This window comes from Merops nubicus, unplaced genomic scaffold (genome assembly GCF_000691845.1).
Source record: "Merops nubicus isolate BGI_N331 unplaced genomic scaffold, ASM69184v1 scaffold8957, whole genome shotgun sequence".
In the NCBI taxonomy this organism is placed as follows: Eukaryota; Metazoa; Chordata; class Aves; order Coraciiformes; family Meropidae; genus Merops; species Merops nubicus.
Genome location: NW_008618286.1, coordinates 23,933 through 39,361, shown reverse-complemented (window position 1 = coordinate 39,361; position 15,429 = coordinate 23,933). Strand labels below are relative to the sequence as shown.

Genomic DNA, 15,429 nt, shown 5'->3' with positions numbered 1-15,429 from the left:
CTGGCACCGCTCGCGGCCCAGGGGCCCGCGCTTTCCCATGGGGGCGCGGGTGTCGCTGCAGATTATGTATCGCCCAAATTTCTGACTTTCCTTCGGAAAATACGCCTCTCAGGGGAGTAAATGCATTACGAACTGCTGACTGCCGGCTCCACTTGTACCTCCACTTAAGTGGAAAAAGGGATATTTGCAGTCTGTTAGTATTTACTGTGAAAGACTTCACAAGTTTTATGTCGTGATGTCAAGTTAGGAGGCAAAATCGGTGTACTCTAGGAGACCATACGTGAAGACAGTAGTGTGATGTGTAAGAGCATAAAGCTGGTTTGCATAATTCTGCTTTTAAATCTCACATAACAATGTGGTAGTAATGCAGATTTCTACTGATTGGCCTGTAAGAAGTTCCTTATCATTTTTAGCTGTTCAGTTCATTTTGCACCTCAGTAATAGACTGGAGGTACTAAAGGGAGGAAAGCTGTTGAGACAGTTTTGTTGTTCAGTGTGGTATAAAAAAAGTCTTCATCTGTGCAATAAAGTATCCTAGGAAAGCAAATGAGGGAGAGAAGGAACCATGTTATACAATTCATCTAGGTTGGGAGTGCTTTTTATTTGGTCTTGTGTTGTCTGTGCTAATAATAATAATAAATGTATGCTGTACCTGGTTAAATTTACTTGGTATGTGCTTGACACGGGAGAAATATAAAAGATTTGGCTGAAGTATACTCGTACTTTGTATCGGCTATAATAAAGCCACATTTTTGTAGGCAGGTGGATATCTAGCAACCACAGATAGTTTGCAGATAGCATAATATTTCTGTATTAATTGCATCCATTTTATTTCATAGGCTGGTCGCCTGCTGATACGGAAATTAATTGCAGAAAAGTTGTGCATACCTTGGAATGAAATACACTTGCAAAGGACGTCAAAAGGAAAACCTTTCCTGGCAAATAATGTAGTCAGTATCTATCCTAATTACAACTTCAATGTCTCTCATCAAGGAGATTATGCAGTTCTTGCAGCTGAGCCTGAGCTTCAAGTTGGTGTTGATATCATGAAGACTACTTTACCAGGTAAGTTGTTATGGTGACCGAAACAGATTCTGTAATGTTTAAGTGCTGGGTTTATGGATTTCCTGTCTGCTAGGTAGAAGCATGGATAATCTTCCAGCTAGGGACAGTGGGATCTATCCCCATGAGAATTGTACAGACTGTGACTGTCACTCTCTTGCCTCGTGAGCATGGACATTTTATGTGTCAGCATCAGGCCCAGTATGTAGCAAACAGGCGTCAAGAGATTGGCTGTGTGCAGCGCGGGTGGAACATTGGAGGTGCCTCTGCTAAAAGGCTGAACTTTACAAACGTTGTTTGCCTACTTATTTGTATGAAATGTTGCACTCACCTGACTGTATTGGTGAACTTCAGGACCCAAATTATAAATTAGAAAAGTAGCAAAGTGTATTTTTAAATACAGTTTTATGGAGATCTTTTAGTTCTGGGATTTATGATTTTCTGGAATTTTAGTTTTTGCAAATCTTCCTCAAATGTTTAACCAGATATGACACTAATAGTTGTGTTCTTAGAACATCTCTCTTCACAGTCTTCAGTTTGCCCTATGTTCTACGTTACGAAATAATTTCTGTAGTAAGGTAAAGGTTCAAATAAACCCTGACTGGATAACTTTCTCTATGATCACTTTACACATTTTTAATGGCTATTACAAGCGTACATTTTCGGATTGGTATGTTTAGCTAACATGCACAGAAACTTTACTCCAATCCAAAGTGAAGTTCTTCTCTGTGACTCACTATCTAGTGTAGACCCTATTCTCAAGATGATGGTGAGCCTGTGAGACCACAGTGTAGCCTGTGGAGGACCCTACACCAAGCTGTGCTGGAGCAGGCACACCCCTGAAGGGACTGCTGTAATGGAGAGCCCAAATACCAGATTCAGTTCAAGGCTGGGTCTTTTATCATAACTCTCCCAGGCAAAAAAACAAGTGATGTCCTGGCTGTATCTCCTCCCAGTGTCTTGCACACCCTTTGCCTTTTTGGGGAGGCAGAGTGATAGAGGAGGCCTTGACACCCTGCAGACACTGCTGGTACTGGACGCATTAAAACACAGTGCCGTACAGGCTGCTATGAAAAGAATTACCGCCCAGACCCAGTACTCTTGGAAATGCTTTGGCTGGGCTTGCCACAGGCCTTACTGCAAGGCTTCCTAATTACTAATTAAATAGTGAAAATCAGAAAGTCTCAGTTCTTTTGTAGTTACTATAAAAAATATTTAACTTCATTGTTAGCTGGCTTTATTAAAAAAAAAAAAAAAACAAACCAAAAAACCTCATCTCTATTGCTTCTTTTCTCTAGTATTTTTTACTTTTTTGTTCACTATTTCTTTCTGGTTTCTCTCATGTTAAGTTCTGAAACAGTGGGTAACTCAATGTTCATTGATCTATTGCTCAATCTACAGGCAGTGTTAGAACAAATCAAGGTTCCTCTACCGTGTATCTTGAGTCTATTCTCTGTTCAGTGTCCTTAGTCAGTGCTGTCCTAAGAGGTATAGAATCAAAGTTAGGCTGTTGGTATATATTGTAGCTTACTCTTAGTTATGTTAACTTTAGCTGGCTAAATTTAGGAAAAAAATATCCTGAGTTCATAGTATTGATGATGTTTTGGTTGCTGTTCTGCTCCTGTCATAGAGCTTTTTGACTGCGTGTCCTAGGGTTCCCAAATAACAACGTGAAGCTGAAGTTCAAAGGGGGGTTTGGTATCAGGTATCTGCTGCGTTTAATCTCAGCAGAAATATAGGGAAAACAGTGAAACTGAACTCAATTTTTAGTTAGTTAAAAGAGGGTTTAGATACCACATTCAGTTCCTAACTTCTTCAGTAGCAAGAGAAGCTCCTGCCAATGTGTCCTAGAATTGTTGATGGCAGGAGATGACCTCTTACATAAGCAAATGTTGCCACATGCCTCTGGGTAGCTGTACTCAGCAGCTGTGAGCGTTTGAGTTGTGAGTATGAGCAGATGAGACCAAGTAACACTTTGAGATGTGGTACAAACAGGCTTCAGTGGTTTTACCCATAGAGAGAAAAATGGTGGTTAATCCTGAAGATGTTTGTGATTCCAAAGTCTAAATTATGGCATTAAATTGGTGCTTTTGTAATAAAGTGATACTGAAAAACTGTATGTCTGGATGATCAATGTGAAATAATCTATTGACAGATGCGGCCTGATAGGATTCCTGAACATGGGCCTTTTATCATGGCTGTTTCGTCCATCTCTTCCTCTTTTGTCAGGCATCTAGGTGTATATTAACAGAAAATGGGGCTGTTAGGGCCAGTCATTATATCCACAGTCTGAATTCACAGTGGCAAGCTTCACAGTGTATGACATGGGAATGCAAAATGCATCATTACAAAAGTACTGTCTTCCAAATATCTGAGGTTCCACAGGTAGCATACTCTGTCCTGAAGTAATTTAGCTGTCAAGAGCTTGTATGTATCTTTTCTGCCTTTTGATAAGGAGAGGAAGGAACTTCAGTGCTTGTCATTATGCCTAAGAAGAAACTGTCGTGTGCCTGCACTTGGTTGTGCAATTGTGTTCCAAATTATGTAACTTTGCATAAATATTTGTGAATTAAATTTTAAAAATACCAAGTTCCAAATTTTAGAGAATGTCTTTTTTTTATGGCCATAAGTCTTCTTTTTGGGAATTATAACTTGTGTTTTTGGGAAACCACAAAATGTTACAAGTATTTTATAAGTAGTAATATTTCTTAATAATTAGCAATTAAGTCCATATTTAGTCTGTAGTATGGACTAAAGCTAGCAGTCTTTTCTCCTAATTTTTTTCTGAGAAAAATAATGCATTTTTTTTTTGTCCTAGTAGAATTACCTGGAACTCTTTTTGCTGCAGTTCTATGAATGTGTAACTTGGACTTTACCAGTAGTGTTTTGATAGTTCCACCGAGTGGTGCTCTTGCTCTGCAGTTGCTAAGTACATTATATTTCTGAGAGTGAATCCAGTATAAATCTTTCTTTGGAATAGGTACAAGGACAAAGAGTTCCCCATGTACAAAGTACATTACAATAGGTTTGCGGTTTGTTTTTTGGGTTGGTTTGGTTGGTTGGTTGTTTTTTTCAAATGCTTGTTTAAGTAGAAAGTACTTCAACTTGTGATGTCATCCACCAGGATCTTGATCGAGGTCTCCAGTATCCTGGTTCTTATATTGTATTGTTCAACTAGTGAAGAAAATACGCATTGCAAATATACAAAAGAGTATTATGCATCTGAAAGTTTTGCTGGCATATAGCAAAGATACCTGGTGCACATAAACACATCTTAATCTGTGCTATTTTTGTAATACTTACAAGCAATAAGAAGCCACCTTTTTCCACATTACTTTTGCTGCATTAGTCAGATCTGAAAAGTGAAACATCTGCAAGACATAACCTTCTTTGAAGGTGAAGGCAAGCCACACAGGAGGCTATTTTAGCAGTGCAAATAGAGACAATTCTACAAGAGTTCCACAGGTATGCAACAGTTAATGACTTTTTTTTCCTCATATTCACATACTGAGCTAAATAGTGTAGTGATGGTAGAAAGGGAAAGTGACCTCTTTAGGTGTTGTGTGTTGTTACTCTTTGGTTATCCAGAAGGTTATTGTTGTTGATTTAATTCAGGCTTTCAATTTGCTTGTTTTTGAAGAATTACTGACATCTATTTTTTTTTTTTTCTTCTCATTAGATCAGTTTAAGATGAACTCTTGAATCATTTGGAAAAATGCACGCTGTTCTGTGTAAATTTGTTAAGGGAAATAATTTTGGACATTAGACATTCATCATGTATATGAAATTATTTTAACCCTTTCACAAAAGAAGTAAGAAGGATTCTCACAGTACTAGTAACTTGTGGGAAAACTCACCTTGTGATAATATTTCTAACTTATGGACAAGAAATTTTGCAACAAGTGTCAACTTGGTTTAAATAGTGTGGGGAATGTTGACTTATCAGTCACTTAAAATCTGTAAGGAACATTTTCAGAGACTTGGGAAACAATTGTAGGTTAATAAAGATTGTTTTGAGCATTTGGAAAAAAGTTTGGATCTGATGTTCAATAGCTTTCCTTCTGTGCAAGTGAACTTCTTTTCAATAATGCAATTTTTTAGCCTACATGGTATTACAAAGGTAAATTAACAGTTCATTCCTGAGCTTTCATAATCATCCTGCAATCTTTCTTACCTGTTGCATTACAGTTTGATCTGGACCTCTCCAATCTCAGTGTAATTCAAGAACTAAATATTTGACATGCAATAAAATTAGCTTTTCTCATTAATCTTTTCTTTTTATGCTATGTTTGCTTAATAAAAGACACAAAAGAGTAAATTTTCTGCATATGAATTTTACAGAAAATTAATTTGCTCCAAAAATACTTCATGAAGTGCTTTTTTTTAAGAAAGCAGGTGTCATTGCATGATTGTTTGAAGCGGTTTTGATTTGAGACAAAGAAGTATAAACAGAATTTGACTAATTTTTCTCTTTTTATTCTCATGTTATCACTGAGGTGAGATAATTCAAGAGATGATAGAGATCTTCAGAGCAGAGATCACACATGAATTAGAGTAAGTTCCACACAAAGGAGCTAAATATTCAGGCTTCAGACTAGCTAGTGGAGGAAGGAACTCTTTTCCAGCCAGTTATAAACTTTGCGCCCTTTCTTTTTGTAGTCATAAACTAAATTGAGCAGCAGGCACACCTACATAGTAGTTAAGATTTTTGGCATGTCTTTTGTCTAGAAGACATGTTCAAGTTTTTGAATTTGTAGTGCTTTCTTAATTGCTGCTTTCCAAGTTTTGCAATAAGAATTTCTTGACCTAGGAAAAAGTGCCAAAACAGGTTATTTTTTGGAGTGCTTTTGTCCTTAAGGTGCTTAATTTTACCTTAAAGTTTTAATTGCCAAACTATTAGCTAATGGTACATCTATAGATGTGTAGATGTACCATTTGGGATGAAGAAATTAATGGAGGATTTAGGTTAAGTGTTGCTCCTAATTATTTAAGGGTGTCAATTTATAAATATGAAACCACATAATGTTTAGATGTAAAGTAGTGTTAAAACAACTAACTAATATTCTTGTTGAAGTATCAAATCATAGTGGTCATATGCCTTTACACTGAGTAAATAGGGAGGAATTTTTGTTATTGTTCTATTTGAAAATGGGAAGAAACAGCCATCTTAAACATAATTTTAAAGCATACACATTATATAACAATTCCATTATTGTGCTTTATTTAATCAAATTTCTAACACTGTTTTAACCTGGGATTTCATCATGTTTATAAAAACACTTGCACATTCTGGTAATTGAATTAGTACCAAGGCTTGATAAACTGTGAAAGGAAAATTTGATATCATCATTGAATCTCCTCTTTGAGGGGAAATAGGCTTTTTAGAAAGAAAGAATCCTTTGATTGTTTTTTAATAGTAAAACATAAACCCATTTGGACTAAATTAGAAACACATAACAAAAATGTAGAATAGTAAAAATGAACTTGTGTAGAACAGAAATGTTTAAAATGAGGGATAAATTAACAATTAAGAGGGAAAAAAAAAATCATTAACCAGGAGCTTTTAGTAAAAATAAGCTGCATAACAGAAGGAAACTATAAGAATGCTTGTCTAGTGTTTTTGTTTTTTTTTTTTTTTTTTCTGAAATGTCCTTCTGTGCACTGAATTTTCAATAATCACAATTTATTCCTGAAGTGGTCTTTTGGGAAATTAAGTTATGCATTCATAATGAGGGCTAAAAAGAATTTATTTTTTTATCATTATTTTTTTATTAACAGAACTAAAAGAACTTCTAAGCCTACGCTAATGACAGTTAGCTTTGGCCTTCCAAATTAAGGAAGTTTAGCAGGAAGATGTGACAGAAGGGCTGAAGCTAAATAATGGTTAGTTAGGTATTAAGAACTGGCTTTTTGAGCAGTTTCTTGCTAACACTGCCCATTTCCAGTAGCTTCAGCACTACAGATCTATAGTTGTTGCAGGAGTTGGAAAATAGAAGCTGCCTTTATCCTGTGTTGTCAAAAACTATTTGGATGTTGTCTATAAGAATTACAATTTGGAGCTCTTATTAGTTTCAAGATTTCGATACAATGTTTTAGTGACAGATTTGCAAATTTTTAGACTGACTTGTTAAATATTTAAGGTACTGTTTCAGATTTCCCCTCAGTAACTGTAAAACAAGTAGCCTCTAGCTGAATTTCCCTGATGGATTTCCTTTCTAAGAGAAACTCCATTTTTTAACAATGCAAATATTTTTGTGTTTCCTCACTGAAGATGGCAGGTTGTCATGTCAGGTTTTCAGGAAAGTTTAGGATGAGGAGACTTTTGCTACTTCTGTAAGTAGCTGTTTTCTTACCATATATCAGGATCAGGTTGGTGCCATAGGTTCTAGGTACGTTGCCTGTGTTGTGTGTTGCGTTGTTTTTCTGCAGAAAATCTGGTCGTTTTTAGTGCATTAAAAATGGCTACTTGCCCTGTATAGTTTTCCTGTCTGTTCTTCAGAATTGTTGGGATTTGTATTAAACATGTAGATCTTTTTCCTAACAAAAACCAATTTAATAAAAACATAGCAAACACCTGGATTTTACAAGAGCAGATATAACTAATGCAGGTGAATGGACCATGGAAATTCATCCATTTTTCAGTTTGGGGCAATGCCCTGCTTTTCCCACATTGCAATACATTCATCTTCCTCTTGCATCTTTTCTGGTATAGCCTGTTAGCTGGGTAAAACACAGGTCCTGCAGTGGTGGGTCTGGAGCTCTGCAGTTTGTGTGCTGATGGGGGGGAGAATGCAGGGAGACAACATGCTGAATGTCTAGGTGTCTGCCGTCTTTTCTCTGTGGGAAGACCAAACAAAACATGCTGGGTTTTAGCTCTCAAGTATGCCAAACAGTCTTTCAGCTGCTGGCAAGCCAAACAAATGGTTTTACAAGATTTATTTTTTTTAACTATGTTGCAACCATGTTTTAAAACATGGTTGCTTTCGGTGTTCCATAGGAGAGATTGATTTAAAGACTAAGTACTACATTTCAAACACTAGTACCTCGTCTGCCATCTTGCAATGTTTCTTGGACTTCATTTTGAAGGGGGGAAAAGAGTGAAGGGACGGAGTATAGGCAGAAGCAGGGATGTTTTAAGTGTGAAAATGCTAAGGGGTGTTTCTGCTGCATCTGACTGAGAGGTTCTTGTACTGGGAGAAGCTTCTGTGCAGTGTCCTGGCTTCTGCCATCACAAGGAACTCTGTTGTTCAGTGACTTCATTACTGCAGTAGGATATCATGATGTGGAAGGATATAAACTCATCTCAGAGTGTGCATTTCTTAATCTTGAGGACCAGTTCCACACCAAACAAGGGGATGTCATTCCCCTTGTGCTGGAATTTCTGTCTCACTGTAGCACTATATATATATATATATATGCGCATTCATATACATATATATGTTCTAGTGTGTGTATGTGTGCATATGTATATCCTTACATGTATGTAGGGATTTCTAAGTACATAGAACCATAGAATCATTCTGGAAGAAGATTTGTTGGAAGAGATCTTTAAGATCATCAAGTCCAACCGTTAACCCAGCACTGCATGTATATGAATATGAGTGTGTAGATACAGAATGTGTGTGTGTACATACATATTGTATAGTGTGAGAGTTAATGTGCTCTCTCTTCACTGGAGGTACAGTGTTCCAGTTTTGACATGGGATGGTTGTCCTCATAGCAGTGGGGTTTTGTTTGTCTTTTCTGGGAAAAGCAGACAGTATTAAGTGGTAGATTTTCTTTAATGTTTATTTTAAAGCAAAGGATTAATTGTGAAAGGTTTCAGTCAGTATAATCTTTCTGCATGTGTAGAAAGGCCCTCTAGTACATTATTTCAGAAAATGTAATAATGTTTGAGAGATCTCATGGCTTGGTAGTAGTGCTGCAGGGTAAGGCTATGGATGGTCAGGCTCATATCTTGTACGTTGGTGCTGTTGGACTAGCAACACCTTGATGTTTTTGTTGTCTTCTTAAAGAGTGACAGAAGATCTAGCTCCGTTAAAGCATATGTTCCTAAATGTTCCTTAATTTTGAAGGCATCTGAGCATGTTCGACTTCTTTGACTTTTTTGATATCTGTGGTTGTGTCCTCATAACTGGCAACCATAATGGCTTTATAAAATTAAGTCTATTTTTGTTTATTTAGATTTTAGAGGTCTGTGTTTTAATGTGATGCACTGTAACTTTAGGAGTGTTGAAAGGGAGTAGAGTTCCTTCTGTTCTGACAAAATGGACTGATTGCTTTAACCATTTATGTTCTACAGTGGAACACTGATTAAAATGCCATTTTTCTAGGGTAATTTACATTTTGCTGAAATACTGTGGCTACCTAGAGGTCTAATAGCTGCTAGAAAGAGCTTAAGCAAGTAAAAGGTGTAACCATTGACATAGAAATGTAAAGAAGGAGTTTCTTATTTTATTACTTTTTTTGCTGTTACTCTTTAATGCACATACTTAAAAAAGTATTTAGGGTTCCTGAATCATCTTAGTGAGTAAGACCCCATGTATTTTAAATACTTTTTGGTTTTGTGCTCACAAGTAAGTGTTCTGCCAGTGACCAGGCCCAACAAGAATGATACAGCCAGCAGGAAGAGAAACCAATGAGTAGACTGTATTGTAAGCAAAAACATTGTAACATGAATGACTGCTGGGGTACAAACAAGTAAGCCAGCTGGTATATAATTGATGCCACCCCCAACAATCCCACAAAAGATGTGACTAGGCCCACAACAGGTGGTATGAACAGAGACCCGAGATTGCCCACAGTTGGTATGGGAAACAGCCAGACCAGCCAGTTGAATACATAAGAAAAAGGTGCCCACGTGGCGACTCTCACTCGATCAACCCTCATTCACAAAGGTCTGAACTGACTGGGGCCCGGCTCCAGGGAGAGTCAGGAGGTCTCTCCTCAACCAGGAAGCTCTGTGGAGTGCACTCCACAGACAGACACTCCTGACTCCTTGCCAGTGGTCCCAGCTTTTATCCCCAAGCAGACACCTGACCTTTGTCAACTCAATGTGGGACCCCTGGGGCTCATTTCCCTTCTGGCTCTCCCTGCAGGGCTGGCTGCACCCTGGGGGGAAGCTATAAGGCAAACTCACCACCTCTGTATGAAGGGCTGTGGGAATCACCCATATGTCAACCTTAATTCGGGGCTCAGGGTTCAAACCCCAGCATTTCAGTAAGTTAAACCATGTGCTTGCACCCAGGAGTGATTATGTTAGTAAACTCTTACAATGGCAAGTATATATTACAGTTGAATGTTTGGCATAGAAAGAACATATAAAAGTATGCTGGAGTCTGAACAAAATTTGAGAGGCTCTGGCATTTTTTTTTTTGTATTTTCAAAACAAATGACATAAAGCATAAATCTGTTGCAGACCATACACTACCCGTCTGTAAACGGATCAGATGTGAGGTATTCGGTTAGTAGCTCGTGACTTCTTCATTTTTTTTTTCATCCAAACCATACCTGTGTCAGAACTGCTATTTCTCCAGTGCTGTCTTATCCATGATGATTCTTTATTTTCTTTTCTTTAACATTGACTATCAGGGCAGTAATTTAATTGAAACCTTAGCAGTTTCCCTAATACTGTAAAGACTTAACAATCCAAACTGCAGAAAAAATATCAAATATTATCAAATTATGTCAGCCTTTTTTATGACTTTTCCATTTTTACATTCTGGGAAATGTTGAGTACTTCAAAAGAGCCAATCTCTAATTTTCTGACATTTTAAAGTTACTGCTGCTTCTCTGAGGTCCATGAAGATAAAAAATATCATCACCAGTTACAAGATCAGAAGGGATGTTTAACACGTATATCAATGGGAGAACCGTGGGATACTGGCAGGAAGTGGAGAGGTCACAGAATGCAAATCTAATTTCCAATTCACACTAAAGTTGTCTGAGCTAATCGATTTAAAAATCATACTTTGTTAATTTTCTATCTGCTTTTTCTAATTCAGTTGTTTAGCTAATGATTTGTTTTGTGTTGTCAGTTTCTGAATATCTGTGCAAGGGTTAGTTGGTAATAATAAACAGTTAGGACTTGGACATCTGTTGCAGAAGAAATCTGTTTCTCTGTATCAGTTTACTTTGGTTTCCATTAGAGATAGTAAAATGTGATCTGCTATGGCTTGGGTCCTACACCAGAAGAATTATCGTCCCAACAGTCCAGACTCAAAGCATATTCCTCCTATACAGTTTGTGAGTTTACAGGATTTATAGCTAGGCTGTCGTTCATGTTAAGTAGATTGATTTGTTCATACTTCAGTGTCCTGATTTGAGGTAGAACAGAACTAATTCTGTTCAATGATTTTACTTTTCAGCTAAAGCTCTTCTAACTAACTGCACTTCCTGAAGTTAGCAGCGTATTTTTGCAGACTGTCTGCTTCTAACAGTGATACTGATGCTTCTAGCAGCAATGTTTACAGTTACTCCCAAGGACTGGCATGCAGACCAAGGTCACTGCTAAATCCTATGTACCATACAGAGGGGGGCAGAAAGTAAAGATTCACCTCCAGGGAGCAGTAGACAACACAAGTGACTCTAACATTCACCAGTGGGACATTCCATCCCGTATCTGTCATATCCAGTATAAAAGCCCTCCCGTTGCTCTCCTGCCCACTTCCTCCCTTTTGATGCTCCTGCAGTGTCCAGCACCTGAAGAGGGCTTCATCCATCCTGCCTTTGGTCCCGAGCCCTCTGTTCCTGAACCGAGTTCCAGAATCCAGCTCCTGTGCCCAGCCTGGGACATTTCCCTGGGGAATGTTCCCCAGCCAGGGGGTGATAGTGACATATTGCCATCAGGGGGGAAGCTGGCTTTGACGCTGGTTTTGTATATGTTTGTGTATATATTTTTTTATTGTTAGTAGTAGTAGTGTTTTCATTAAAGCTGTTTTACTTCTCTATTCAATAAGTCTTGCCCCTTTATTCCCTTTCTCTTCCCATTTGGGGAGTGAATGGGGGAGAGGGGTTAACAGCGAGCATCTGTTACAGGTCTGGGGGTGGCCCTAAACTTTGACATTCAGTCACTGCTTTTGCTAGCTAGTGTGGTTCAGATTGCTACTTTGCCCATTTGCCACCTGAAAGTAATTTAATGAATATTAATTAATTATTAGTTCTTGATCACTGACTTGTTTCTTTCATGTGCTTCACAGCAGTCAGAAACCTGTTAGCATTCTGGAGTTTGGGTTTTATTGTCTGTTGGGTTTTGGTTATTTTTCTGGGGAAGAGTTGATCAATGAGCTGACAGTGGTAGCTTTTAGCTTTCAATTTCCATGCTTTTGGATATAGACCACAATGTAAGCTAGTTAGTTTATATCTGACCAGAACAATTTGAAGCCTGTAAAACAGTTAAAAACTGAAGTGAGGAGGGTCTGTTATCTGCTTTTTAATATTTTTGGGAAGTCGTGTTTTAATTTTAATAACTTAAAGTGCAAGAGGAGAGTTACTGGGTTTGTTAAATGTATATTGTACTACCAAGTCTGACTTATGACAGTTGGCGTGAAGTTTATAACAGTGTAAACAAAACACCAGTATGAATATTCCTATATTAGCCCTATGGATAGTAATCTTCACTATTAATAGCATTTTATACCTTATAAATTAATAATTTAAATTAAAAATTAATAATTTACAAGGATCTTCCTAAAAATGTAGCTTGATTTGACTTCTTATTGTCAGGTAGGAAAAGTGGAGAAAATAACTATTTATCTACTATTTCTAAAGCATTTTCTCAAATAGGACGAGGGAATATAGTGTGTTTTCTTATTTTTCACTCCTAAATATTTGTAAAAATCCATCTTTTATATCTGGTCTGAGGTCTTACTGTTTTACAAGGGAAATGCAAAGCAGGTTTTTGGTCTAGTCTTTACAAAAAAAAACCCAGCTGTCGCTGCAGCACGAAATAGAGCATTTTATATTTCAGTGTAAAAAGTATGTGCAAATAATCCAAAATACACACACACATGCATGTGCATGGATGTGCACACTTGTCTGTATACAGTGTCTTAACTTTCCAGGTTTAATATTGGACTCTCCCAGAATCACTCAGTATTTCTTCCCAGTCTTCCTGAAATTTCCAGGGTACTTTGTAGTTTTAATTTAGTGAAGAAACTTAACTTTTGGTTCAGATTTTTTTATATGCATAGAAAACAATTTTTGGAAAGATTAATCAGATGATATTTTTAAGGCTCTAATGTACTTTAAAGTTTATTAGAACAGAATAGTAGCTGTAGGTAGGTAAGTAATCGATTGCCTTCACAGCTGTGTTAGTTTCACATTTATTTTTTTTGTGAAATACTCTGGTTTCAAATATGCATTATGATACGATAGGGGTGTGAGGCTTAAATGTCTATAGGCTGAGGAAAAATCAACTAAAACACATCTCAGTGTCAAGGGTAAAACCTCTAGCTTCTCTCGTGACTATCAAGCTCACTTAGATGCCAGCTGGAGGAGCTGGTCAGAGATTTTCTAGATGACTTTCCTCCTTTTTTCTTTCCTCTTCCTTTTCCTTTTTGCTAGATTTCCTTTCCTGTTGGCTACTGTTCCCTAAGAAGTAAGTTATGGGCAAGAGTCAGAACTCTATGTATTCTAGGGGAAAAGGACTTCTAAAGTTAGGCCATGGAATAGCTAAACCATCCAGTCAGTTTTGTTCTAATGCAAATGAAGACACATATTTGTATTTGTTAGACAATCAGATACTGAGGCAAATTGTTGTCAGTTAACTGAATATTATGAAAAGAAGATATAGTATGTTTTGGCTAAACCTATTGGAGTTTTCTAGTTTACTTTCTTCTTTTTTTCGGTAAGATGATCCAATGTAAAAACAAAAACTACTTCCAATATTTAGACAATGTCGTGTTCTGTCACAAAAATCTTCCAAGTATAGAATTTACAGTAGACTAGAGAAATGCTTTCAGAGTATTAGCTATTATGAACAAATACAAAAAGAAAACCTGCACCAGTACAGGTTGGGGGCTGACCTGCTGGAGAGCAGGGTAGGGGAAAGGGACCTGGGGGTCCTGGTAGACAGCAGGATGACCATGAGCCAGCAATGTGCCCTGGTGGCCAAGAAGGCCAATGGCATCCTGGGGTGCATTAGAAAGGGTGTGGTTAGTCGGTCAAGAGAGGTTCTCCTCCCCCTCTATTCTGCATTGGTGAGGCCGCATCTGGAATATTGTGTCCAGTTCTGGGCCCCTCAGTTCAAGAAGGACAGGGAGCTGCTGGAGAGAGTCCAGCGTAGGGCTACAAAGATGATTAGGGGAGTGGAGCATCTCCCTTATGAGGAAAGGCTGAGGGAGCTGGGTCTCTTTAGCCTGGAGAAAAGGAGACTGAGGGGTGATCTCATCAATGTTTACAAATATGTAAAGGGTGAGTGTCAGGAAGATGGGATTAAGCTTTTTGCAGTGATGACCTATGACAGGACAAGGGGTAATGGGTGTAAATTGGAGCATAGGAGGTTCAAGGTGAATATCAGGAAAAATCTTTTTCACTGTGAGGGTGACGGAGCACTGGAACAGGCTGCCCAGAGAGGTTGTGGAGTCTCCTTCACTGGAGTCATTCAATACCTGCCTGGACGCCTTCCTGTGTGATGTACTCTAGGTGGTCCTGCCCTGGCAGGGGGGTTGGACTAGATGATCTTTCAAGGTCCCTTCCAACCCCTATGATTCTATGAATGCACAACAGCTTGTGTAAAGGTGAGAGGAGTGAGCTATAAAAACATACTAAATAAAATGTATTTTCAAATGAGAGAGTAATATAGTTCTGCTCAGTATTAAAAAGAATTAAAGGTGTTTTTTTTTTCCAGTTTCTTGAAAGAAGCTATGTAAATTTTGAACAGTATATGAACAGTAAGTTAGGAAATTATCATGGGCAAGTAAGAAGTATCTTTATAAAACACTCAAAATAGTTTTGAAATTTTCATTTCCAGGAATTCCAAATTCAAAATTTGTAGCTGTTAACTGAGATTTTCATAAGGTTTATAATAAATTAGGTTGGCTGATGACTGAACAGATACATGCATTTCTGAAAAGAAAAAAAGTCTTTATTGATAACTTTTTTTATGATTACACTTCTGAACTAAATGATCTTATTTTTAAGGTATGAATAGAGGGTAATTATGAAGAGATCTTATTAGATTTTTGACAGAATTTTCCAGTAGTCAATATGATAAATTTCAAAGCAAGAAAACTCGATCACAGTGGAGAATATTTTTATTAATCCCTTCCACTCAGGCAAGTTTGGTTTCATGTTTAATTAAAAAAATCTCATCCCTACCCTTCTACTCCCTTGTCTTGTTAATAACTTCTGTGTCATTGGTTAAGT

At 37.6% G+C, this 15,429-nt stretch overlaps 1 protein-coding gene across 1 annotated transcript in view; it reads left to right on the top strand.

Annotated features, from left to right (window-relative positions):
- Nucleotides 1–839: 839 nt before the first annotated feature.
- AASDHPPT (aminoadipate-semialdehyde dehydrogenase-phosphopantetheinyl transferase) overlaps nucleotides 840–15,429 on the top strand; it is a gene marked incomplete at its 5' end in the record, with an annotated part of 30,252 nt that continues 15,662 nt past the window's right edge. The window contains one exon of the mRNA XM_008943386.1: nucleotides 840–1,065. Coding sequence (XP_008941634.1) covers nucleotides 840–1,065 — 226 coding nt within the window. The remainder of the gene's footprint in view (nucleotides 1,066–15,429) is intronic.